A 26,035-nucleotide genomic window follows, 5' to 3' on the forward strand; every position below is an offset into this window, starting at 1 on the left:
TTGGGTTGGGCCCCTCTAGCCACTCTGCTTCCCGAGGAAACATGTCCATATGGGGTTAGTGGTTAGGCCTGGTACCTTTCAAGAATTCTGGATAGCAGGAGAAACTTTCAAGGAAAATTTTAGAGAAACAAGACTGAGTCAGGTGTGTAAAAAATATATTAATTCTACTGAAGAAGATTTTTCTTAAAGTTCAAGAATAGTAAACATAGCACTGAACAAACATTAAAACTCTCTATAACTTAAAAAAATGTTTTTAGGGAATTCCCTGGCGGTCTAGTGGTTAAGACTCCATGCTTCCACTGCAGGGGGCACGGGTTCGATCCCTGGTCGGGGAACTAAGATCCCACATGCCGCACGGCACGGCCAAAAAATAAAATAAAGGTGTATTTAAAAGATAAAATAAAATAAATGTTTTTAGGTTTTGCCCAAATGTACTCATGCCATACAAATTAGTTTGATAGACCCAGAGGAACAAAGGTAAGAAAAGAACATGTTATATTGGTTAAGGATATGGCAATTATGGAGGTCCTGTAAATTTGGGGAGATTACAGTTAACCACAATGAATAAGTAAGAAACCAAAAGTTTCTTTTTCCCTAATGATTATTGTTCTAAGTTAATTAGTAAGTAATAGTTTCTTAGTTATAGAGCCAATATCCCTTGGAGATGAAATGGAAGAATTTAGGATGTGACTATGGAAGTCTAAAAGGACATTTAAAAGCCACCAATTAATTTTGTGCTATGAGGTCATCTGAATTCCTTCAGGTGTTTAACAGCTCCTCAGTAATGCCTGGCAAGTCCAGGGAGACCAATAACTGTCTCCCTTTTCCCCTCCCCTCTTTCCTTCTGGACTCAAAGATATGCTATGAGACCAAAATGGAGGAGATACTTAATGCTGTTGACGCTGACAAGGCGATTTCAAGAGCTACCTTTTCTTTTGTGGGAATCAAGGTGAAAAAGTAGAAAGGGGAGGAAAGCTATGGTGCAAAATAAAAAGGTGTGAGAACTCTAATAATACGTATAGTAACAGTATTATTATAGCATTAAAAGTTATATAATAATTGAAAGTTGTTAAGAGAGTAGATTCCAAGAGTTCTAATCACAAGGAAAAAACATTTTTTTTGGTATCTATATGAGATGGCAGATGCTAATTAAACTTACTATGGTCATCATTTCACAATATATGTAAGTCAAATCATTATGCTGTATACCTTCAACTTATACAGTATTGTATATCAATTATATTTCAATAAAACTGGGCAGAAAAGTTATATAATCATGCTGGATAATGATTTATTCTTTCACAAAGAGTAGTGATTGTATTTCCTTTTCTCCCAAATAATTATTTTGGATAAAATAAAATAATTTAATATAAACACCCACAGACGAGGAACTAGCAGGATTTTTGACAGAGATAGAAAGAGACAGAGACAGGCAGACACACAGTGCTCAGGGTCAAGACCCAATTCTACCACTAACTCCTGGTGTCCTTGACTGTGCTTTTAGTCTCACTGAGTCCCAGTTTTCCCACCTATGAAGTGAAATGTTTGGACAGGTTGATTGCTAACACTCTTTCCTTCTCTAAAATTCTATGATTTAAGAAGTCTCTTTTTTTTTTTTTTTTTTTTGAGGTTACATTAGCTTCAAGGCTCTTAGTCAACAAAAGCAGAGCATATAATTTCAGAAGGTACTTATATAATATACAAACTACATAGTTCCCACATTAAGCAATTGTGTCCTGTTTTCTCTCTTTGGTATTCACTTAATTCAGTGAAGGAGCATTATTAAGTAATCTAAGATATTTCCACACATCTTCATATTTCTAGCCAATTACAAGAAGATAATCGCACTATAATTCCGATGATTGGGTCTTTTTCTATAACAGAAGGCAGCACTAATATCTGAGAGCACTGCTTACCTTGAGTCCCCAGGTTTGACTCCCAACATGTCCCAACTATCTTTACTATTTCGAATTCTGCGAATGGTGTCTGCTTGTTCTTTGGTGAAACTAGCACTGCTATTTGTGATAGGACGTTTCCCGCCGTTTTCACATAAATCAACTATGGATACATAAAAGGTCTGCAAAAAGAAAACACATCCCAGAGGAGAACTGATTTTGAGAAAATAGGAATTCCTTCTAACCATCAACTTAAAGAATTTTAATATATTCCAATAACTTAAAATTCACAATAAAGCAAATGTACTTTGGAAGATTTTTTCTTTCATACTATACATACATATATGTGTGTGTATATATATATATATTTAAGCACACAATAAGGATAAGGAATAAAATTTCAATGGCTTATAATCCTACTCTCAGATAACCACACTTGAAATTAAAAACTAGTACATGAATATTGTTAGAAAAATTCAAATAGTAGGAAAAAGTGTAAAATGAAAACTGTCTCCCTACCCCTCAAGTTCCTCTCCTTGAGGTAACCATTGTTAATATATTATTTCAGTATCCTTCCAGAATAATTTTCTATCAGTACCCAGTCCATACACACATCCAAACCCTAAGCATTTACATAAAAGAGAGCAGATTAAACACACTGCTTAGCACCTTGCATTTTTTTTTCACATAATAATAAATCTTGGAACCTTTCTCTAGATGCATATAGACACTTTCTTCCTTCTTTTGTTTAGGTTTTTTTTTTTTACATCTTTATTGGAGTATAATTGCTTTACAATGGTATGTTAGTTTCTGCTTTATAACAAAGTGAATCAGTTATACATATACATATATCCCCATATCCCCTCCCTCTTGCGTCTCCCTCCCACTCTCCCTATCCCACCCCTCTAGGTGGTCACAAAGCACAGAGCTGATCTCCCTGTGCTATGCAGCTGCTTCCCACTAGCTATCTATTTTACATTTGGTAGTGTATATATGCCCATGCCACTCTCTCACCTCGTCCCAGCTTATCCTCCCCTCCCCAATTCCTCCTTTTAAATGACTGTTCAGTATTCTACTGTGTGACTATACCATAAACAGTGCTTTAGTGAATATTTTTTTATGTGTATACATCTCTGCACACTTGTGGGAATACTGCTTTTGGATAAATTCCTAAAAGAATAACTACTGAATAAAAGTGTACATGCATTTTACTTTTCGATTTTGACAGCTTTCATACAAAAAGGCTATACCAGTTTATACTCCCATCACTGTGTATGGGAGTGCCTATTTCCCCACACCCTTGTCAACATTGGGCATTATCATACATCTTCACTTTTGCCGAGCTGATGTGTATCTCACAGTTTTTATTTCATTTTTTTAATTATAAGTAAAATTGAGTATCTTTTCATTTGCTTATCAGTCTTGTTCTGTAAACTGTTCATATTCTTTTCCTATTTTTATAATGTTTTTCAAAGTGAAACTGTTTTTTGACCCTGCTCATATTTCATGCTCTATGCACTATTATTGCTGTTGAATAACTTCACTCAAAAGACTAATTTATCCAAAAAAAAAAGACTAATTTAATACACTATGGCTGCTTTTAAACTGACTTATCTCCTCATCTCTCCATTTCTTTTTTAATCTCTTCCTCTTTTTTTTCCAGATATTTCTATAGTGCCTATTATCATCTAAAACTTTTATCCTTCTCTTTGACTCCTCTTTCTTATCTCCAGTATTAGTTAATCAATTTGGCAACCTAAACAAGAAGCCTTGACATGTGAAAAGGGGTGTCAAAGGAAAAGCCGTTAGATACCAAGACAAGAGAAGTGTTAACTTAGTTTTAGTCTGTCTTAATACTGCTCTGTGTTAACAGTGTAAGATAAAACCAAATTCCTTCCTGACATAAAGTGTCTATTAAATATATAGGAAACAAAGAAAGTATTGATTAAATTGAACCAGCAGGAAAGCACTACTTCTAAGTACTTACAGAATAGTTTATTACCCTCTGTTACCCCTTTTTTTTAAAGACTATCCATTAGTTCTACCCAAGATTAATCTAAAAAAATAAAAGTAACCTAAAAGGGATCACAGTTCACAAATGTTCGCTTGTGCTAAGTATCAATAAGGTTTTCTTCTAGTCTGTAAGTCAACCTAAAATATAAACACTCACAGATTTCTGAGGGCACAAGCATTTACTCATAACACATAATGTTATAGAAGGCTAGCTGTGGTGATATAGAGAATGCTAGAACTGAAGTCAAAAGTCTGTTCAAATTCCTTGTCTGAATGCCAGCCATGTTGGAGTAATGGGTACTGGACTGAACCTCCTGCCATAAACTACTATAAAAGTGAACAAATATATGAGGTAACTCTTTTCAGGTAGTGGATAACAGCAAGTACAAGACTGCTCCTTGGTCTTCTACCTGGAGTCCATTTCCTGACTCTGTCACAGAAAGCCAGAGTCTGAGCAGACACAAAGTCCCATTGAGCTAAGGAGGCAGAGGTGAGAGCTTGAGGATGCTGAAGTGGCTAGAATCTGTGGAGCAGGGCCTTGGATAGGAGGGAGTTGTGCAGAGTTGGGCCCCAGAAGTCCATGTGAGGGTTCCCTACTAGTTTGTAGCTGAGGGCTAGGCTATAAATACATAGGATGAGATCACCTGAGGCTTATCAGATAATAGCTACTAAGGGGTTGAGAACAGAACTGACTAGTGGTGCGAGGGGACGAGCCATCCTGGGGACACCAGAATTTGGCCTTGCCAGAGGAGAGAGACTGCCTTAACATCTCATTAATACCCCTAGCATCTACCTGAGACACCATAGAAAGGCTTTGCCTTGGGAGTTAGATTCATTCTAACAAAACCTAAAACCAAGAACTGACAAGATCTGCAAGGGGGACAGAATTTGCAGGCTGAGTCCTGCCAAATTAGAAGGGCTTGGGAAACACTTTGGGCTTCCTTCAGATCCTTGCTATTAAAGCAAAAAGTCAAGCCTACACAAGTTCAATGTAATCTGCCAATAACTGAACTGCCTGCTGAAACAAGAACCAACATTCTTCTGAGGAAAATAAAGAAATCTAGAGTCTCTATAATGTATTGTCTACAACGTCTGGTGTTAAATCAAAAATCACTACTCATACAAAGAAACAAAAATGCAATCCACAGTCAAGAAAAAAGCAGTCCATAGAAACTGAACCCAAGATGGTTCAGATATTGGACAAAGACTGTAAAGCTGCTATTATAACTATTTCAAAGAGATAAAGAAAATGAGTTCAAAATGAGTATGTTCAAAATGAGTAAACAGAGAATCTCAGCAAAGAACTGGAACTACACAAAAGAACCAAATGCAAATTCTACAACTGAAAAGTAGTGAATTGAAAATTTCACTTGGTAGATTTAACAGCAGATTGAAATCAGATCAATAGAGACTATGCAATCTGAAAAACAGAGGAAAATGGAAGAAAAATAAACAGTCTCAAGGACTATGGGAAAAAATAAAATGGTCTAATATATACGTAATTGAAGTCCCAAAAGGAAAAGAGAGTGAGAATAGGGCCAAAAAAAATTGGAAGAAATAATGATTAAAAAAAAAAAATTCCCAAATTTCATGAAAAACACCTGCTTACCAATCCAAGAAAATCAACAACCCCCAAGTAAGATAAATATAAAGAGAACCACACCTAGGCACATAGCACAACTGCTGAAAATCAAAGATAAACTCTTGAAAGTAGCCGGAGGAAAAAAAGGACACATTATATACAAAGGAATAAGAGTAAGAACAGGTGCTAACATCTCATGGGACACAATAGAGGCCAGAAGAGAATGAACCAGTATCTTCAAAGTGCTGAAAGAAATTTAATCTCTAACAGTTATTTATACCTCTTGGACAAATCACTAATACTCTTAGATGTCCCCATATCTGAAATGAGAATACCTGCCACACATTGTTAAGAGTCTCATATGACATGAAGCATGTAAACTTCTCCAGAAGTTTAACTGGTTCATTTAATTTAAGTGGTTAAGTATCATGATTGCATACATATAGGTACAAACTATGTACCTATATAGTCTATGTATTCAAAAGAATAGAAAAGTGGCAAACCAATATCAACCTTATTTGGTCTTGAAATAGACGCTACTGATGCCCAATTCAGCCTGTCCGCCAAGGATAAAACCTGTCTTCTAGTAGGAGGGGTGACATCTTGTTAGAAGGAAATTCAGCACAGAAGATTAAATAAAATCCCACTCAATAATTACGAACAACTCTTTATAGTATAGTTACATTATTTGAAATGTTAAAAATTTCCAAAATATCAGATATATTCATAAGAAAAAGTGCATTATTCATGCCACCACTTACTTTCAAATGTATCTATAATTAAGAGTTGACTGGACTTCCCTGGTGGCGTAGTGGTTAAGAATCTGCCTGCCAGCCTTTCTCACCTTCTGAGATGGCCCACACTCTGTCTGTGGAGTGTGTTTCTCCCAAGGCCACTCTCACCTTCTGAGATGGCCCACACTCTGTCTGTGGAGAGTGTTTCTCTCTAAATAAATCTACTTTAGGACTTCCCTGGTGGCGCAGTGTTTAAGAATACGCCTGCCAATGCAGGGGACATGGCTTCGATCCCTAGTCCAGGAATACCCCACATGCTGCGGAGCCACTAAGCCTGTGCGCCACAACTACTGAGCCTGCACTCTAGAGCCTGCGAGCCACAAGTACTGAAGCCCGCACGCCCTAGAGCCTGCGAGCCGCAACTACTGAGCCCATGTGCAGCAACTACTGAAGTCCATGCGCTCTAGGGCCCGCAGGCCACAACTACTGAACCCGCATGCTGCAACTACTGAGGCCTGCACACCTAGAGCCCATGCTCTGCAACAAGAGAAGCCACCACAATGAGAAGCCTGCGCACTGCAACGAAGAGTAGCCCCCGCTCGCTGCAACGCTCTGCAACAAGAGAAGCCACGACAGTGAGAAGCCCGCGCACTGCAACGAAGAGTAGCCCCCACTTGCCACAACTAGTGAAAGCCTGCGCACAGCAATGAAGACCCAACGCAGCCCAAAAATAAATAAATAAATTAATTAATTAATTAATTAATTAATTAATTAATTAAATCCACTTCTTACCTAAAAAAAAAAAGAATCCGCCTGCCAATGCAGGGGACATGGGTTCGAGTGCTGGTCCGGGAAGATCCCACATGCCATGCAGCAACCAAGCCCCTGTGCCACTACTGAGCCTGCGAACTAAAGCCCACAAGCCACAACTACTGAAGCCCGCATGCCTAGAGCCCGTGCTCCACAACAAGAGAAGCCACCGCAATAAGAAGCCCAAGCACCTCAAAGCGTAGTCCCCGCTCACCACAACTAGAGAAAGCCCGCACATAGCAACAAAGACCCAAAGCAGCCAAAAATTAATTAATTATTTTATAAAAAGAAAAAATAATTTAAAAAAAAGAGTTGATTATAATTTGTTGTTTAGGTAGTCTCCCCCCCTTAAAATTATTCTAGATTAGTAAATTCTAAAAAATGACCATCTATTCAGGTTGCCACGTTAGTCCATCCTTCTATTGCCTATGTGATCGGTGAGACCGAACTTTTACGTATGACTGGCTGGATTCTGCAATGATAGTCTCCTGGTCTCTAACTGTACCCCCATGGGCTACTATATAGGATTATATCAGCTATGGCAAGGCAATTTTGCCCAAGTAATGCCTCCATTTGATTATGCATACAAATGTAACCAAAGGTGGTTTTAAAGAAAATCTTTGTCTCATTTAAGTAAGTATATGTTAAGTGTTGTTAAACTTGATGATCATCAGGATCACCTAGAGAGATTCTTCAAAATACAGGTTCCTCAGCTCCATCAAAGCATTAAGCTTCCGGTAGGTCTGGAGCCCAGCAATTTGTATTTTGAAGAATTTCCCCAGGTAATTCTGATGAGCAGCCAGATCTGGTCTAAAACAGACAGCAGACAAATAACACACATACACACACACTCATTCTCTCCCTCTCTCTCCCATTCTTTCTTTCTTACTAGCTTCTGAAAAGAGCTTATTCTAATGAGAAATTCCTATTACTATTTTGCTTCTCATAATTTACACTAAAATTTGGTACGGTCAGCCTTGACACAAACTCTAAAACAATAAAATGCTAGGTTACCTGGAACATCTCACTGATTCCTTCTCCAGTTTGAGCCGAAGTTTCGAAGTACAGGAACCCTTTGCTTTCAGCCCAAAGACGTCCTTCACTTTCATCAACACAGCGGTGCTTAGCACAGTCAATCTGAAATTAAAAGTTGGGGGCAGGGGGAGAGAAGATTCCAACCTTGTCCCACTAGAATAGGCCCAGTAGGTCTCTGTCAATCCTTTGCTGAGGCAAAAACTCTTCTTAAGTGAACCCCAGCACTAGCACATGAAATTATCAGGAACAAAAAAGGTTAAAAAATTACTTATATTGAATGTGGACTGATTTTCTGTGGCGAAACCACAAGTGCCTGACACCAGCATTCTCCCTTGAGAACACTGCTGCTCTCACCTCTGTGAAAGCCGGCTTCATCACGTCTGCCACACCTGAGGGCCATGGTCTGCCCTTCACACCCTTCCACAGTCCACATTTCACCTAATTGCTTCCCCTCCTCCAATCAGGTCAGAGTGTTATTATTAGGCTCCACCTCTCCTGCTCAGTCACCAATATCCTCCCCAAGTATGGCACCAGTGAAAAAAAAAGGATAAAAATCCTGATATGCCAGGTTTTATTTTTAATTGTTTTTGTTTTAGGGACCTTTGTTTTGAAAAGCTGTTGATTCCTATATTACAGATTGCAGAATTTTTTTCTTTTTATTTATTCCCCAAAACTCAGCCACACCCTTCCCATAATGAACCTAGAAAGTTGAGCATACCATTTCCAAAGCAGTTACCTTGTTGGCACACACTGCAAATACAATATTTTCCATGTTTCCATGAGGTCCAAGATCTTGCTTCATTTCTGCCAGCCATGCATCAAGGGCATCAAAGGAATCTTTCTGCCCAACATCATAGACCAGTATCACACCCTGTGTGTCCTTGTAAAACTCATTACGAACCTTTACGTAAAAGAACAGGTGCACAAAATGTAGGTATTATGATTTTATTAAAGTATATCTTGCAGTCATTGACTTAGCAAAGTGTGTTCTTTTGTGTATTCAGTGTTTTCTAATTGTACTACTGGCCTTTGGAGGGCTTTTTCTAAAATCAAAGTAACATAATAATAATTTAAAAAGTCTCTCAGTATAGAAGGACTTGTGATGGAACTAACGGCCTCCTGCCCCACCCCTCCTCACCCCCAGTCCCACTCCCCAGAGGCGATCAATCTTTAATTGTTGTTAGTAGGCCTTTAAAAGAACACAAATTATATAGCATTCTTCTTAGGGAGAACTAGGAAGGTGAGTGAATAATTAAAAAGAACTTAAGGCAAGAAATGACACAAGTATCAGCAGTAGGTACAGCCATTTATATATCACATCCCAAAGCTGGCTTCCCCCACGATGCTAGGCAGAACCTCCCTATGACTCTTGGGTCTCTATAGCAACTCTAGAACTCCAAACTCTGAGTGTCTGTGTGATGCAGTGGAAAAGAGCATGGGCTCTGGAGTCAGATCTGGGTTCACACTTACTTACTAGTTGTGTGATCTTGGGCAAGTCACATAACCTCTCTGCATCTCAGTTTCCTCATCTGTAAAATGGGGATAACACTACTTACTTCACAGGGTTATTATGAGGATCAAATGAGATAATGAAGGCAGAGCACCTAAATAGTGCCTGGAAAACAATGTGTATCAGCACCTTCTCCTTTCCTTCCTTGCATTCATTCTGACTGTCCTCCTTTGATGTTCTTATTAAAAATGGCAACCGAGGACTTCCCTGGTGGTGCAGTGGTTAAGAATCTGCCTGCCAATGTAGGGGACATGGGTTCGAGCCCTGGTCTGGGAAGATCCCACATGCCGCGGAGCAACTAAGCCCGTGTGCCACAACTACTGAGCCTGTGTTTCTAGAGGCCGCATGCCACAACTGAAGTGCGCGTGCCTAGAGCCTGTACTCCGCAACAAGAGAAGCCACCGCAATGAGAAGCCCGTGCACCGCAACGAAGAGTAGCCCCTGCTCCTCGCAACTAGAGAAAGCCCGCGTGCAGCAACGAAGACCCAACGCAGCCAAAAATAAACAAACAAACAAACAAACAAATAAATAAATAGATGTTCCTTTTAAAAAAAAAAAAGGCAACTGACCTCTGGGGCATATCTTCAATTCTGGGAAGAGGCAGCATGAAGTACAGGGCGCAATAAAGTGGTAGAGGCGCTAACATGACAGGTTAGGCGGATAAGGAACAACACTGACAGACTGGGGGATTTCAGGCCAAAATTCCAGTAAGAATCTTGACAGAGGCCATGTATTATACGTTCTTTTCAGAAAATTCCAGTAAGTACTCAGACTCACGCTGGATATGTAGTAAGAATGAAGACATCTCTCACATGTCTGGCATGAAGTGTCTATAGGTTTCTGAGCATAGAGAGACACCTGGACCAAGAATGTGAGTGCCTCTTAATTTATATAAACATAGAAAGCTATCCCCTAAAATCAAAACCAACAAAATTGGAACTAATTTAATGTGATGAAGACCAGGAAGGTGTCTTCTACCCTCAGTACTCATGGCCCTTAGCCCTCCTGCAGGAGTTACAATAGAGTTTTCCCTTCTGTCTAGAAACTCCTGCTGCCTGGGCTCCCTCACACCACATTCTCCAGGTTCTTAACTGATTTTTCTTCCACCGACTCCTCTTCTCTCCATTGCTCCCACTCTAGACTGCCGCCACAATTCCAAACCCTGTCCTGGGCCCTCGTCCTTTCTTTGTTATCCTTCCTCCCAACTCAGCAAAATCAACCACTTGCACGGTTTCAACTGTGAGAACCCCCAAGCTGAGTCCTTTAATCAGAGCTTCTAGACCCACATTTCCAATGAGCTCTAGACTTCCAGCTGAATGTCCTGTTGGAAACTCAGATTCCATCTGCACAACAGGAAACCCTCCAATTCATTCCTTCCTAAACTTTTCCTTCTCTTGAACTTCTAGTGATGAAAGCAGCACACCCCTTACTGAGTCACTCAGGTTGAAAGCCTGAAAGCCTGGTGTTAGCCTCTGCTGCTCTTCTGTTCCTTTGCCCAGCAGATTCAAACAGTTCTCTAGAAGCCGCCTCTGCCATGCTTCTTGCACTGGCACTTCCTTTCCATTTTCATTGCCAACATTATCTCTTGACTGCACGACTGCAAGAGTCTTCTAAGCAATCTCCCTAGCAACGTTATATATTGTGCATATGTATCTTTTTAAAGCCCCAGCTCAAAAATTCTTTAGTGTTTCCCTACTGCCCACCCTCCAAAGTTCAAACTCTTTTAATTGATATTAACAGTGTCTGATCAGTCCTCCACCAATTTCCCAGCTTTATCCCCCTCCTGTTCCCCGTACTTCAAACTGGATAATCTCTCATTCCCCAAACCTGTCCTATGCCTTCCTAACTACACCTGGAAATGGATACCTCTTCATCTTTCATTTTCTAAGATCTAGCTATAATGCTGTATTTTTCATGTAGCTTCTTCATCCCCCTTTCTCACCACCTAATCCCCTCCACCTGCAAAACAGAATGCAATCTCTATGTCCCCTGGAATACCACAGCATTCTGTACTTTAACAGCACTCATGTCACTTCCTGTCTAGTTTCATAGTTAGTAGCATATCCAGCTGTCTTCCCCACTAGACTGTAAGCGCCATGAAGGAACACATCATCTTTGTGTCACCCCCTGGGCCTAGCAGGTATAAGTATTTGTATAATCAAATGGCTGAATGTGCTACAGTAGAGAACAAAAGTAGAGGCCAAAAGGGGAAAGAATTCCAAAATCAGATCATGCTGTTCAGAGGGAGATTTGTGTGTAAAAAGAGAATTAAATGAGCTCAATGGATTTCTCTTTCAAGGGACTCAAGTTCAAGTCTGGGTTCAGCAACTAGCTGTCATCTTGAGTAAGTGACTTTATTACCTCAAGCCTTAGTTTCTGTAAAATGGAAAGGTCAAAGTTGATGCCTCAGTGGTCCCTAGAGTTCCATTATTCTTACCTCCCCAAAGAGCTTTCTACTGTAGTCCTGGCAGACTGCCGCATCCAAAGTTTAATTAAATAGGCTGCTAAGGGAACTGGAATTATTTCATTTTAAAGCAGAGATGGCAAACTTTCTAGCTTGTAGGTTAGAGAAAGCTGTTAGTTTAATATCACTCAGGCCTCAGAAAGTTTTAATAGACCCACTAACTCATCCCAATAAACCCCAGAATTCAGCTGTGTGCACCAGTGGAAGCAAGACTCGTGGTAAAATACAGGCCATCATTCTCTTAGGAGTCCCCTCTCTGACACTTTCCTCCGAGATTGCTATCTGACATACTAAGCAGACTGTCTTTTCTCAGCAGGCCCTTTGGGTAAAACTGTCAAATGGACTGGTGACAATGGAAGCTTCAATGGAGGACAGACACTAAGGATTTGAGGAAGCCAGGGACCTTGAAAATGACTGTGGATGCTTCACTAGGTATGTGCTGGGCAAAGGTGTACTTTGGTCAGTTTAGGGCTTAGAAAGAAGATGATGGCTTTGGTCTCATCAAATAGGAGGGTTTGAGCTACAGACAGCAAATACTTGACCAAAAAGGAGAGATCATGGCTATTTTGGAGAAAAGGCACTTTAGAAGTGGTGATTTCAAGGTGCTTCTATTAATTATACTTTTATTTTTGTGAGCTGCTAAAAAATAGCTATTGCAATTTTGGGTTGCATTAATAAGAGTCTAGTGTCTAATGATAGAAGTAACAGAACACTCAGTCTTTTTCACTAGTTAGACAATATCTGGAATGTTGTGTTCAGTTCTCAGCTCCCTATCAGCTACCTAGAGGTTATCCACACAGGATGCTGATTGGTCTAGCTGTGGCAGGAATAAAAAATGTTTTACGTGGAAAGGTGCAGATTAACAAATATTAGGAAGGTTCTCTTGTAGAAGCACAGACTCAGGCTATGTTGCTTCAAAAACAAGGCCAGCATCAGTAGCAAATTCAAAGGAAGGCAGCCTCATAACAGAGAAGTTGTTAATGTAGAGATTTTAACTCTGTAAAGGATTAACTCATGAAGTAGTGAGACCCTATCATTAGAGATACTCATTCTCCAAACTCTAACAGTCTGCACCACTCAAAACTGTCCCGTGTATTATACTGTCGCTGGATTCCCACCAACCTACATAACTCTTACTTCTCCATCAAGACTCAGTTTAAATGTTGCTTCCTTCAATAGGATTTCCTGACCTTCCAGATAAGCTAGGTGTGGGTATTAAATGCTCCCAGGCATTCTGTCCTTTGTTTACCATGTGTCTTCTCTGACATAATTATGTGTCATGAAAACTGGGGCTGTGTATTTTCAGTGTGCAGCATAGAAACTGGCATACTGTTATCTGGTGAATGAATGATGGCCATCAATCAGGAATGCTACAGAAAGAAATCCTACAATGACAGAAGTCTGGACCACATAATTCTCAGGCGTCTTCTAACTTTCCACTTACATGACTTTGGTGTAATCTAAGATTTATGTTAGCATTTCTGGTAGTTAGAATCTATGTCAAACTTTGGTCACCTAGAGCCTCCATTCCTTTTTCACTGACAATATTCTATACTTGTAAAATTGATTTAATCCACTGTAAGGCTTCACATTTGAAAGGAATTCATTTAACCTAAATATTTGGGTATATGCACAAGATGGAAGATTATATAGCCATTAAAAGTTACGTTTCCTGTGGGAAGATGGAGTACATGTGCTTTTCCCTATGCTTTCCGCTAAGTACAAGTAAAAAAAACAAACAAAAAGAAGATTCTGGAAGGTGGGAATAAGAAGGCAGACAAGCTAGGTACCTCAGGACCTGAGGAATGACACATCAGTGAGTTCCCTGGGTTTTCTTTTGCCTCATGTATCCAAAACTTAGAGCTGCAGAAGTACAACCTGGAAATGCCAATGGGTACAGACCAACACAAGCCTAACAAAAGCCTGCTCTCTTTAGTGAAGGACCAGGAAAGATGATAACCACTCTACTTCAGCCTGACACCTCAGAAAAACTCTGTCTCACCACTCCCACCCACTCAAGCAAAGGCTGAGTGGAAATTTTAGAAAAATAAATTACTGAAAAATAGAATGAATGAAATAAAAAGCCTAGTATTATAGTTGGGCTCAAGAGCAGAATGGAGGAGACAGTGGAAAGAATCAGTGAAACGGAAGGCAAAACAATAATGACCTAATCTGAAAAATCGAGAGAAAATAAATTTAAAAAAGGAAAGAAAAGAAAAGGAAAAAAGAAAGAAAGGAAAAAGAAACAAAACAGAGCCTCAGGGACCTGTGAGACTATAATAAGATCAGAGTCCTGGAAGGAGAGGAGAAACGTGGTGGGGCTGAAAAGTACTAAAGAAATAATGGATGAAAACTTCCCAAATTTGGCAGGAGACATAAACCTACAGATTCAAGAAGCTGAGAAAACCCCAAACAGGAAAAACTCAAAGAAATCCATGCCAAAAGACATCATAATTAAACCTGTAAAAATTAAAGACAAAGGAAAAATATCATGAAAGCGGTCAGAGAAAAAATGACACCTCTCCGAACCTAAATAAGTTAACCTTCCCAATAAATATCCCATTCCTCAGAAACCCCACTTCTTCCCTGAAAGCAGTGAAATTACAGGGGATTAAGAGGCTCAGTGAGTACAAGAGCTGGCTTCAAAACCGCAAATGATAAGGAAATCTAAGTAGAGAAGAGGAATATTATAAGAGGAGAAATGATTCTCATATAACATGAAATAACTTTGCACAGTGCTCAAGAGAAATTAGAGAAAACAGCAAAGTAGGAAGTTTTCTGTGATATGTACTATTTTCCCATGAAATACAATGTTTAAAAAACTGCTCTTTCTTAAATGCAGAGTTGAAACAATTTTACGGCAGAAATTTCTAAGTTTAAGATGAAATGGACCTGATCTCATATAAAAAAGTATTGACAATGTTAAAAAAAAAAATGGGGGAAAAAACCATTTCAAATGACAGCAGATTTTTCATCAGAAACCATGAGGCCGGAGGAAAGACGCACACTATTTTTCAAGTGTTGAAAAAAAAGAAAAATTGTAACCGAGCAGGACACTATGGGGACTTTTCAGGACAGACCCCTCCCCCATATCCTCTGCTGTACCTCCTCTCTGAAGTACCTAGATAATAGTATCTGATGCACACTTCCTGAGTTGTTTTACAGATGCTAAAACCACCAATGGAAGAAATTAATTACTTGATGATCATGAGCACAAAGCCCCCCCTCCCCCGGACCTACTGGCGCCTAAGGATTGATCATGTTAATTCCTATTATTCTGCCCTGTTATCCCACCATCAACCAATCAGAGAATTGTGCACAAGCTGATCACATACCCTGTGCGGGGGCGTTGAAGGGGGGTGCCCTTGCTTTTAAAAATGCTTTGCTGAAACCCTTCGGGAATTCGGGGTTTTTTTTTTTCCAGCATTAGCTGTCCGGGACTACCTGCTTGGCACCCTGCAATAACTGCTGCACTTTCCTTCACCACAACCTATTGTCAGTAGAATTGGATTTACTGCGCACAGGCGAGTGGACCCAAGTTTGGTTTGGTAACAATATCGAACCAGAATCCCATAACCTGCAAAAAAAAAATTCTCCAGGACCAAAGGAGAAACCAAAACATTCTTAATCAAGGAAAACTAAGAGAATCTGTTGCCAGCAGAGCTACACTAAAAGAATGGCTAAAGGAATCCTCCACACAGAAAGGAAATGATAAAAGAAGGAACCCTGGAACATAACAAAGGATGAAAGAACAGAGTGAGTAAAAATACAGGTGAATACAATATGCTTTCCTTCTCTCAAGTTTTCTAAATTATGTTTGACAGTTAAGCAAAAATTAAACACTGTTGTGCTTCTAATATACTTAGAGAATATATTTAAGACAATTATATTATAAATGGGAGAGGATAAAGGGGCGTAAAAGAAGGTAAAGTTTCTATACTCCACTCAAATTGTTAAAGCAACAACACCAGTAGCCTGTGATAACTTATATAGTATAATAACTAGAGTATCCACTAATAAAGCTATGCAGAAAGATTTACTCAAAAACACTATAGAGGGGCTTCCCTGGTAGCACAGTGGTTAAGAATCCACCTGCCAATGCAGGGGACATGGGTTCAATCCCTGGTCCAGGAAGATCCCACATGCCGAGGAGCAACTAACCCACGAGCCGCAACTACTGAAGCCTGTGTGCCTAGAGCCGGTGCTCCGCAACGAGAGAAGCCACTGCAATGAGAAGCCCGCGCACCGCAACGAAGAGTAGCCCCCATTCGCCACAACTAGAGAAAGCCCGTGTGCAGCAACGAAGACCCAACGCAGCCAAAAATAAAATAAATAAAATAAACAAAATTATTTAAAAAACACTATTGACAAATCAAAATGGAATTCAAAAAGTGTTCAAGTAACCCACAGGTAGGCAGGAAAAAGAAAACAGAAATGAAAAATGGAAAACAAGGGCTTCCCTGGTGGCACAGAGGTTAAGAATCCACCTGCTAATGAAGGGGACGGGTTTGAGCCCTGGTCCGGGAAGATCCCACATGCCACAGAGCAACTAAGCCCGTGCACCACAACTACTGAGCCTGTGCTCTAGAGCTCACAAGCCACAACTACTGAGCCCACGTGTCACAACAACTGAAGCCCACGTGTCTAGAGCCCGTGCTCCACAACAAGAGAAGCCACCACAATGAGAAGCCCGTGCACTGCAACGAAGAGTAGCCTCCGCTCACCACAACTAGAGAAAGCCCGCGGGCAGCAACGAAGACCCAAAGCAGCCAAAAATAAATAAATTCATTAAAAAAAAAAAAAAAAAGGAAAACAAAAAAATAATAAACTTAAACACTAACATATCAATAACTACGTAACAGTAGGTGGTCTAAGGACAGAAATTGGCATAATACATTAAAAAACATGATTGAACTATGTATTGTCTTATCACTTCAAATATAACGATATAAGCAGGCTGAAAGTGCAAGGATAGAAAAAGATGTATCATGAAAATATTAATCAAAGGAAAGAAGAAATGTCTATATTAATATCAGATAAAATAGACATTAGAAAGAAAATTACCAGAGACACAGGGGGAACAAGATATAATAATAAAATTATATAATGAAGGAATAGCAATCCTAAATGTATATGCACCAAACAAGATAGCTGCAAAATATGTGAAGCAAAAATCAATAGAATTGAAAGGAGAAACAGACAAATCCACAATTAATGTTGGAAACTTCAAAACCCCTCTTTTAGCAACTGACAGAACTAAACAGAAAATCAGCAAGGATAAAAAAGAACTCAACAACAACACCACTGACCAACAGGCTCTAATAAATATTTATAGATCACTTTATCCAACAGTAGCAGAATATACATTCTGTTTTTTTTTTTTTTTTTAGATGTTGGGGGTAGGAGTTTATTAATTAATTTATTTATTTTTGCTGTATTGGGTCTTCATTTCTGTGCGAGGGCTTTCTCTAGTTGTGGCAAGCGGGGGCCACTCTTCATCGCGGTGCGCGGGCCTCTCACCATCGCGGGTGGCATGTGGGATCCTCCCAGACCAGGGCTCGAACCCGTGTCCCCTGCATTAGCAGGCAGATTCTCAACCACTGCGCCACCAGGGAAGCCCCAGAATATACATTCTTTTCAAGCACCCATGTAACATATACCAAGATAGACCACATCCTGGGCCATGAAAAAGAAAAGTCAACAAATTTTTAAAAATTGAAATCATATAGTGTGTTCTCTGATCACAATGAAATCAAACTAGAAATCAATAACAGAAAGATAACAGGAAAATTTCTAACACTTGGAAACTAAACAACACACTTCTAAATAATCCACAGGTCAAACAGAAAATCTCAAGGGAAATTTTTTTAAAAGCTGGATGAATGAGATGAAAATGAAAATACAACATATCAAAATTTGTGGGATACAGCTACGCAGTAGTGAGAGGGGAATTTATAATACTAAATGCATACATCAGAAAAGAAAGTCTCAAATCAATAATCTAAGCTCCCACCTCAGGAACCTAGAACAAGAAGAGTAGAATAAACCCAAAGCAAGCAGAAGGGAGGAAATAAATGAAAAACCCAAGGAAGGAAAAACAAAAGATAAAGGCCATGAGATTGATTTTGAGACTACTTAGGACTGATAAGCAGATGAAAGTAAACCAAGTGAGGCTGCTTTAGCTTCTTCTGGGGAGAGAGCACACATGACTGAGGAGTGCACTGGAAAATCACTCTAGAACACTGCTACCGAGGGTTCATTTCTGAATTCCTAAGTCCCTGTACTTATGTAATTATCTTTTCACATTCTGGGCTAAGGCACAAAGTAAAAAGCAACAGTCCTTTGAAGGTTAAAATGTCTTATCTAAGTGTTTGAAACATTAGCAACAAAATTTCCTACCACTATTTAAGGGGATAGCACAAAAGACCAACAGATATCCATTAAGCTAAAGCTCCAAAGGGAAGCCACAAACACCAGCTAAATTTACCTGTTTTTACACATGACTTGAATATTGGTTGTTTGGTAATTCGGGATCTTTCCTTCAACCCACTGACAATACTGGATATAGGTTTTCTCAAAAAGTCTTTCTCACCTCGTAGAAGAAGGGATGTCCAGCCATATCGAAGATGTTAACTTTGATTTCTCTGTCTCTGACTTGTACCCTGAAATGTTCAAATGCAAACAATCCCAAAGAAGGTCATGGCTTCTGTATTCATATTAATATCATTTATGTCACTTATGAATTTCAAAAGGTTATGTGTATGAAATTTAAAAGAGGTACCTTCTTAGTGCCTCTTCTTGATTCTAGATAATCTTTACAACAGGAGCCACAACCTGGCAGGTGGCTCCTGTTTTAAGAACCCTGAACTCACTTGGAATAAACACCCTCATTTAGCCTCACCTTACCTCGACACTTCAGTCCACACCCCGTAACAAACAAATAGTAGCTATTACTGTGGTGTTAAAAAAAAAAAATGGATTTGGGACAGTAGGAGCAAGATGAAGGAAAACAAAATGTTTTACTTCACTTAGTAAGACATCGTAATTACTACTGGTTATGCTTGGTTACCATGCAGTACAATAAATAGTATAAAATAAACAGTATAAAGATGTATATTATTAATGTTGATTGTTTAATTTTCCTATGCCCTTCATATGAGCAAGAACAATAGTCAATTTGTTTTCAGAAATTTGGAAATACAGGAGAGAACAAAAAGGGAAGTAACAACCATTCATGTTAGAATTAACTACTGTTAACATCACAGTATACTTGCTTCCAGTCCTTTTATTTTTTTAAAGGAAAATCACTATTACTGTTTCTATAGCAAAGGCGGCTGGTTGGGGATGGCTGACGGAGTAATGGGGCAGGCCGCGGGACCCTTGAAGGATTGTGCGTGACTGCAGGCAGCCTCCTTTGGGAGGCCGTTTCCATTCTTTTTTCACCTTGGTCCCCACCCCAGGACTCTGGGCCTCCGTTTTCTTATCTGGAAAGAAGGGTGTGGAGTCGTCTCCCCGCCCGCACTCAGTGGTGTTAGGGCAAACCGAGGGCAAGCTGCCCAGCAAAGGTGTTGACCTGGCATGAGGTCCCTGTGGCTCCTGTGTGGCTCCATTTCTGCCCTCTGAAGCAGCAGAGCCCACGCACCAGATGTTACAGAACCTCCCTATCTTGGCTGCCCATCTCTGCAAATATGTGACCAGACTAGAATGGTCAACCCCAGGAGAGGCTGGACACAGAAGGCACTGCCCTGCCTTTGAGAAACCTGGAACAACTGGGGGAGAGGCAGCTGTGTAGGTAAAGAATACCTGGATGGCAGAGGAGACGTGATTCTGTAGATAAACTCCACACTCACATCTGCACCCAACCAGGAGAGCAGAGGAGTGACTGGTCTCCACCACGGGGTCAAGGGCTGCCACATTCCCTCCTCCTCCTTTTGAACAGCTTTACTGAAGTATAATTGATGTACAGTAAGCTGCACATGTTTAAAGTATACAATTTGATGAGCATGACATATGTCTACGCCTGTGAAGCCATCACCACAGTCAAGACAATGAACATATCACTCATTTCCTTGGGCCCCTTTGCAACCCCTCCTTCCTGCCCTTCCTGCCCTACTTAGCCAACCACTGATCTGCTATCAGTCACTATTAGATCAGTTTACTTTTTCTAGAATTGGATATATGTGGAATCATACCGTGTGTTCACTTTTTTGTCTACCTTCTTTTACTCAACATTATTATTTTAGGGTTTATCTATGTTGTTGCCTATATGAATAGTTTGTTCCTTTTTGTTCCTGAGTAGTATTCCATCATATGAATATGCCACAGTTTGTTTATCTGTTAATCTGTTGATGGACATTTGAGTTGTTTCTAACTTGGCGCTACTAGAAATATAGCTTCTATGAATGTTCACATGCAAAAAAAAAAAAATTAAAATCACTATTGGAAAATGAATGAATGAAACATCATAAATAATTCAAACACTAAAGAAAAGTAGAAAGATGAAAGTTTAAAAGTTATCCCAAATCCTATCACCCAGAAGAAAAACCTTCATTAATATAGATGAACATTACTGTAGACTTCTTTCTGTACATAGATAAGACTGATAGACATAAATATTTTTATAAAATTGGGATTATATTAATTTAAAAGCATAAAATTTACATTTCACTGAATTTAACAAAAGAAAAAGAAAGAAGCTGATGTAAACTGGGAGGAATTATTGAGCTTTAAATATAAACGCTCTGTACGACAGAAACAGTATTTCCTAAAAAGATTCCTGTAAGGTTAAAAATGGAGATTATTAGCAATAAATTAACAGATTAAAGTTATGTTTTTTTAAGTAACATGTTTCAGTTTAGACAGCATTGATAAAAGTCCCTCCCATGGACTACAAGGACAGCAGCACCTGCTCCCGTTGTTTCTATACTACCTCCTGGTTTATTTATGATTATTGTTCCCTGTGCAAGTTTATGATATCCTCTCTCCATTACTTTTTTTTCACTTTTCTTCACTTTCTTTTCTGAAACCATAATTCCTACAGTTGTTTTATATTACTTCTATATTTCAATCAAACTAACCACTAATCATCATGATTTCTTCATTCCTGAATTCTCTGCCATATTTCATCAATTCTAAGATGCACATTTGTTTTCATTTTAACATCTGTGAAATCAGGATCCATCTTAGAAAAGAGAGTGTGAGAACAGCAAAACAAAACAAAATAGTAACAGAGTTTGAGAGCATCTGCATTAGATCTCGTGGAACAATTTATATTAGAAAGTTTTGTCAGATAGCAGCTGAGAAGGGATGGAACTGAAGTTTATAAAATCAGGAAGTAACACAAATGTGTTCACAAATTGAAACTCAAAAGAGGTCAATTTAATTCAGAAGTCTGACAGAGGAAATTACCTTAAGAAAAATGGTAATTCATTACCTCAAGCCAGTGCTTTCCTAAATTGTGGCCTGAAGACCACCTGCATCATTATATGGAAATATGGGGAGGGTGTTTAAAATGTAGTCCTGTGCCCCACCTCAGATCCAGAGAATCAGAATCTTAGTGGGTGGGTCTTAGGAATATTCATTTTCACAAACTCTACAACTAATTCTTAAGCATACTGAAATCTGAAGGATGGAGTGGGAATCTATTTTTGTTTTGTAGCGTCTTTATTGGAGTATAATTGCTTTACAATGGTGTGTTAGTTTCTGCTGTATAACAAAGTGAATCAGCTCTACAGATACGAATCTATTGTTTTGACTGCCCAAAAGAGTACCCTCGTCTCCCAACTGTGGTTTAAATGGGTTCTTCCATCTTCTTTTTTGATGCCACTCTGTGGCCACAGCTAACTGAGCTGGGGAAAGGCACCTATCTCCACCTGGACAATCAAAACCTTACCTGGTATTTTTTAAATTTGTGATTAGTTTTGGTAAACTTGAGAGCTACCAGCAGCTGTGGAGAAGGAGTCAAAAGGTAGAGAGAGACACGTCATGAAAGGACCAGGTTATATTCTCTCCCTGGTTCCAGCGATCTCTGAGGCCCAGCTACATCCTTATAATTGGATTATGTGAATTGATTTTTTTTTTTTGGCTTGTCAATCATAGCCTCCTCCTCACCATAAGACCAAAAATAAAATAAAATAAAATAAACCAGAAACAATACAGTCAGCCTTACAGAAGGCTCTGTATCCATGGATTCGACTAAACTTGGATCAAAAATATTCAGAAAAAAAATTCCAGAAAGTTCTAAAAAGCAAAACTTGAATTTGCCGCAAGGTGGCAACTATATATTTACATAGCATTAACATTGTATTTTAAACTATTTATTGATATATTGTATTAGGTATTATAGAGATGATTTAAAGTATTGAGAGGATGTGCATAGGTTACATGCAAATACTACACTATTTTATATAAGGGACTTGAACATCTGCAGATTTTAGTATCCACAGGGGATCCTGGAACCAGCATCCCTTGGATATTGAGAGATGACTGTAGTCTGTTGAATAAACCACAGTTCTAGGGCATAACATGGTAACTCTTATTTCTTAAATGAATAAATTAGCTACTTAACATGGATTCAAAACAAAACTGCCTTGAATAGGATATCCCACCATATAACTGATGAAATCCTGTGCCCTGAAGTATAGATACACCCTACCACTTTAGTCTACCTTCTTGAATGTTGCCCTCATATTCTAATGTTGCAAACTTCCTCTTCAGATGTATCTATCTTACCTAACAATAATTATTTATTGAGTATCGACTATGTATAAGCACTGTACCAGGCACCTGGAGATAATTTATACTAATAGCCCCTTCTTAATGGAGCTTTAAATCTAGCAGGAGACATTAAACATATACAAACTATAACACAAGACAATTTATGCTAAGACCCATGAAGAGCAAAGAATTTTAATATTTCTGTCATTTTCAACTAAAATGAGTCCTGACTGATAAAGGAGCTGTTCAGAAGGCCATATGGGAACAGTTACACTTTATACCTTGAGGAGATTGACAGGCGGAGAGATAAGGGGAAAGGACATTTCAGGTGGACAGAATGAATGATGGCACTGAGATAGGAAAGTATGATGGCACAAATTCAGCCTGGATGGAGAGTAAAGTGTGTAAAAGAATGAGATAAGAGAGAAGGGAAGGGGCAGGTTGGAGTCAGAATAGTGAGCACCTGAAATTCCACCTTTGGGGATGTGCTGTCTACCGCAATTCTACTCTCCCCCAGTGTAATTTCCTGTTAATGTGACCCTATCTCCCCAAGCTCAACCCACCCTTGATTCAGCTCCAAATAAATCCCCATTTATACCTAATTTTACTCTTCCCAGATCATTTTTGCTGGATTCTAATAGGATGTAAAGATCATAAAAGGAAGTTCTCTGACAGAAAATTTTCCACATAATATTTAGGCTTCGGGGAGAGAATATTTCAAAATTCTCTAAAAACATACGTGCTAAAGAGACCTGCTTATATAGAAACATGCTTCCTGAAAAGCTACATCTGCCAGGCAGGCTTTGTGCTGAGTTGCTCATCACCAGACCCTACACCCCACACGAAGCCTGGCAAACAGAAGGTACTCCATGATGAACAAATGATATGATTACTACTATCTGTAAAGGTCTCATTCCTATGTGTCCCAGTTTATCTTCAGACTCTCCATTTCAAGACAGATCAGTTTAGAAGGGTTCTGAATTTCTATGTAATTTGCAAACCCAAGGAAAGAATATATGTACTCACTTTGTGACTCCATAGTCAATTCCAATTGTTGCAAGGTATTTAGACACAAATCTTTTCTCACAGTATCGCTTTATAATACAGCTCTAAAAAGGTAAAAATACATGCTTTTAATAAAGACACTCTGGGAACGTATACAAAATAAACACATTTCTTCATTATGGTTTCTTCATTCACCATGAGACACAAAGCTTTTTCAAAAGCCAAAACTATAAAATAACTGAAACAAATACTAAAGGTGAAGATTTTAAAGAAAAATTATTTTAAAATTCTTCCCTTAATACCAAATATGGGTATGTTTTCAGTTTAGCATTCAATCCTTGTTCTCTTTTCTTTTCTTTTTTTAAAAATAAATTATTATTATTTATTTATTTACTTATTTATTTTTGGCTGCGTTGGGTCTTCGTTGCTGCGCATGGGCTTTCTCCAGTTGCAGCAAGTGGGGGCTACTCTCCTTGCGGTGCGCGGTCTTCTCCTTGCGGTGCGCGGTCTTCTCCTTGCAGTGGCTTCTCTTGTTGTGGAGCACGGGCTCTAGGCACGTGGGCTTCAGTAGTTGTGGCACATGGGCTCAGTAGTTGTGGCTCCCCAGCTCCAGAGCGCAGGCTCAGGAGTTGTGGCGCGTAGGCTTAGTTGCTCCGCGGCATGTGGGATCTTCTCGGACCGGGGATTGGATCCGTGTCCCCTGCATTGGCAGGCGGATTCTTAATCACTGAGCCACCAGGGAAGTCCTTCTCTTTTCTTTTGAAGACCTCTTCTACTCTTATATTTTTAATAATAACACCAAAACATCTGTCTACCTCGACCTCCCTCCCCAGACCGGATCCACATCTCCAAATATCTACTAGACTAATTTCTACTTAGATGCCCCACTCACTGTTCCACAAACTCCAAACGCCCAAAAATGAACTAATCTTATACATAAAAACAGTGAATCCTGCTCACATCCTAGTTCTGTTAATAATACCACCATTTCCCCAATTACAGGGTATTAAATTATTAAAGTCATGTTTGATTCTGAGTCTTTCTAAATTTTCTTTTGAATGTCTCTTCCATCTTTCTCCTCACTCCAGTTCCCACTGGTACCATTTTGGTTTAAGTCTTCATCATCTACTTCTGTACAACCACAACTACAGGAAATTCTTTATTGGTCTTTATGTCCCCTTTCCCTCCCAACTTCAATCAACACTGCATACCACTAACGTTATTTCACTTTCCTAACTCAAAAATCTTCAGTGGCTTCTCACTGCCAAGAGTTCAGCATCCAAATTCCTTTGTCCATTATTCAAGATCCTCCATAATCTGGCCCTAATCTGTCTTTTCTGTCTAAACCCTTCTAATATAAACCCTCCATTTCTGCAAAACTCCCAGGCCTGACTTTTGTCATTACTTTTCTCTCTACCTGGAAAGAGCTTTCTCCCTTCTTTCCAAATCTTACTTATCCTTTAAGGTCCAGTGCAAACTCTGAGCTTCCAGGTTATAAGAGATCTTGCCTACAACTGAACTTCTCTAACACTTTTTATATAATATATGTGTATATAGTACATATACTATATATGTATATATACATAAATAATGTATTTGTTATCAGTTATTCACTGCCTTGTTATCTTTTCACATGTGCATATTTATCTTACTTCTTCAGCTAGACAGTAAACTACTTGAGGGCAAGCACCGGTATTTTACTTCTTTATATCTTATAACTTTATATCTGAGCAATTAGCTCAGTGCCAATGAAAAACTGAATTAAAATGACTTGTACATTAATGGCAATCCTTAGCACTCAGGAAACATAATTTACTTGAAGTGCTGGTCATGAAGCTTATTCTGCTCAAACACTTTCCTGATGAACCTCAATCTATATTAAATAGGACAGTTGATTTTAAAAGTACTTAATAAGCTCATTGTGAACTGAAGGAAAAACTTCTTTGGAGTGAGTACTGCTAAGAGGCTATACTTTTAAAAAACACTTTACAGGTTGAAAGCACTTCTCAAATGTTTTCTCTCACAATATCCTAGAAAAATAAATATAGTCTTTTTCTAAATTATTCATGAGATTAAGGGACCTGTAAGTCCTTTAACTCCAGTACACTATTTAAACACTAGCCATAAGTATTTAAAGAGACACACTTTTTTTTTTTTTTTTGGCGGTACGCGGGCCTCTCACTGTTGTGACCTCTCCCGTTGAGGAGCTCCCGTTGCGGAGCACAGGCTCCGGACGCGCAGGCTCAGCGGCCATGGCTCACGGGCCCAGCC

The 26,035-nt window shown here is 39.2% G+C and overlaps 1 protein-coding gene across 5 annotated transcripts in view; it reads right to left on the minus strand.

Moving 5' to 3' along the window:
- DNAJC27 (DnaJ heat shock protein family (Hsp40) member C27) overlaps positions 1 to 26,035 on the minus strand; it is a 40,231-nt gene that overhangs the window by 6,565 nt on the left and 7,631 nt on the right. For 4 of the 5 annotated variants that reach the window (XR_003682386.1, XR_003682385.2, XM_007102013.2 and 1 more), the window contains exons 2-6: positions 23,786 to 23,868; positions 18,636 to 18,705; positions 8,806 to 8,970; positions 8,049 to 8,171; positions 1,917 to 2,077 (exon numbers count right to left, since the gene is read on the minus strand). Coding sequence is in view for 3 of the 5 variants with exons in the window: in XM_007102013.2 (XP_007102075.1) it covers positions 1,917 to 2,077; positions 8,049 to 8,171; positions 8,806 to 8,970; positions 18,636 to 18,705; positions 23,786 to 23,868 (602 nt within the window). In the remaining 2 variants the exon portion in view is untranslated. The remainder of the gene's footprint in view (positions 1 to 1,916; positions 2,078 to 8,048; positions 8,172 to 8,805; positions 8,971 to 18,635; positions 18,706 to 23,785; positions 23,869 to 26,035) is intronic. The other variant, XM_007102015.4, reaches the window with a different exon arrangement.

Source organism: Physeter macrocephalus, chromosome 12, assembly GCF_002837175.3.
Source record: "Physeter macrocephalus isolate SW-GA chromosome 12, ASM283717v5, whole genome shotgun sequence".
In the NCBI taxonomy this organism is placed as follows: Eukaryota; Metazoa; Chordata; class Mammalia; order Artiodactyla; family Physeteridae; genus Physeter; species Physeter macrocephalus.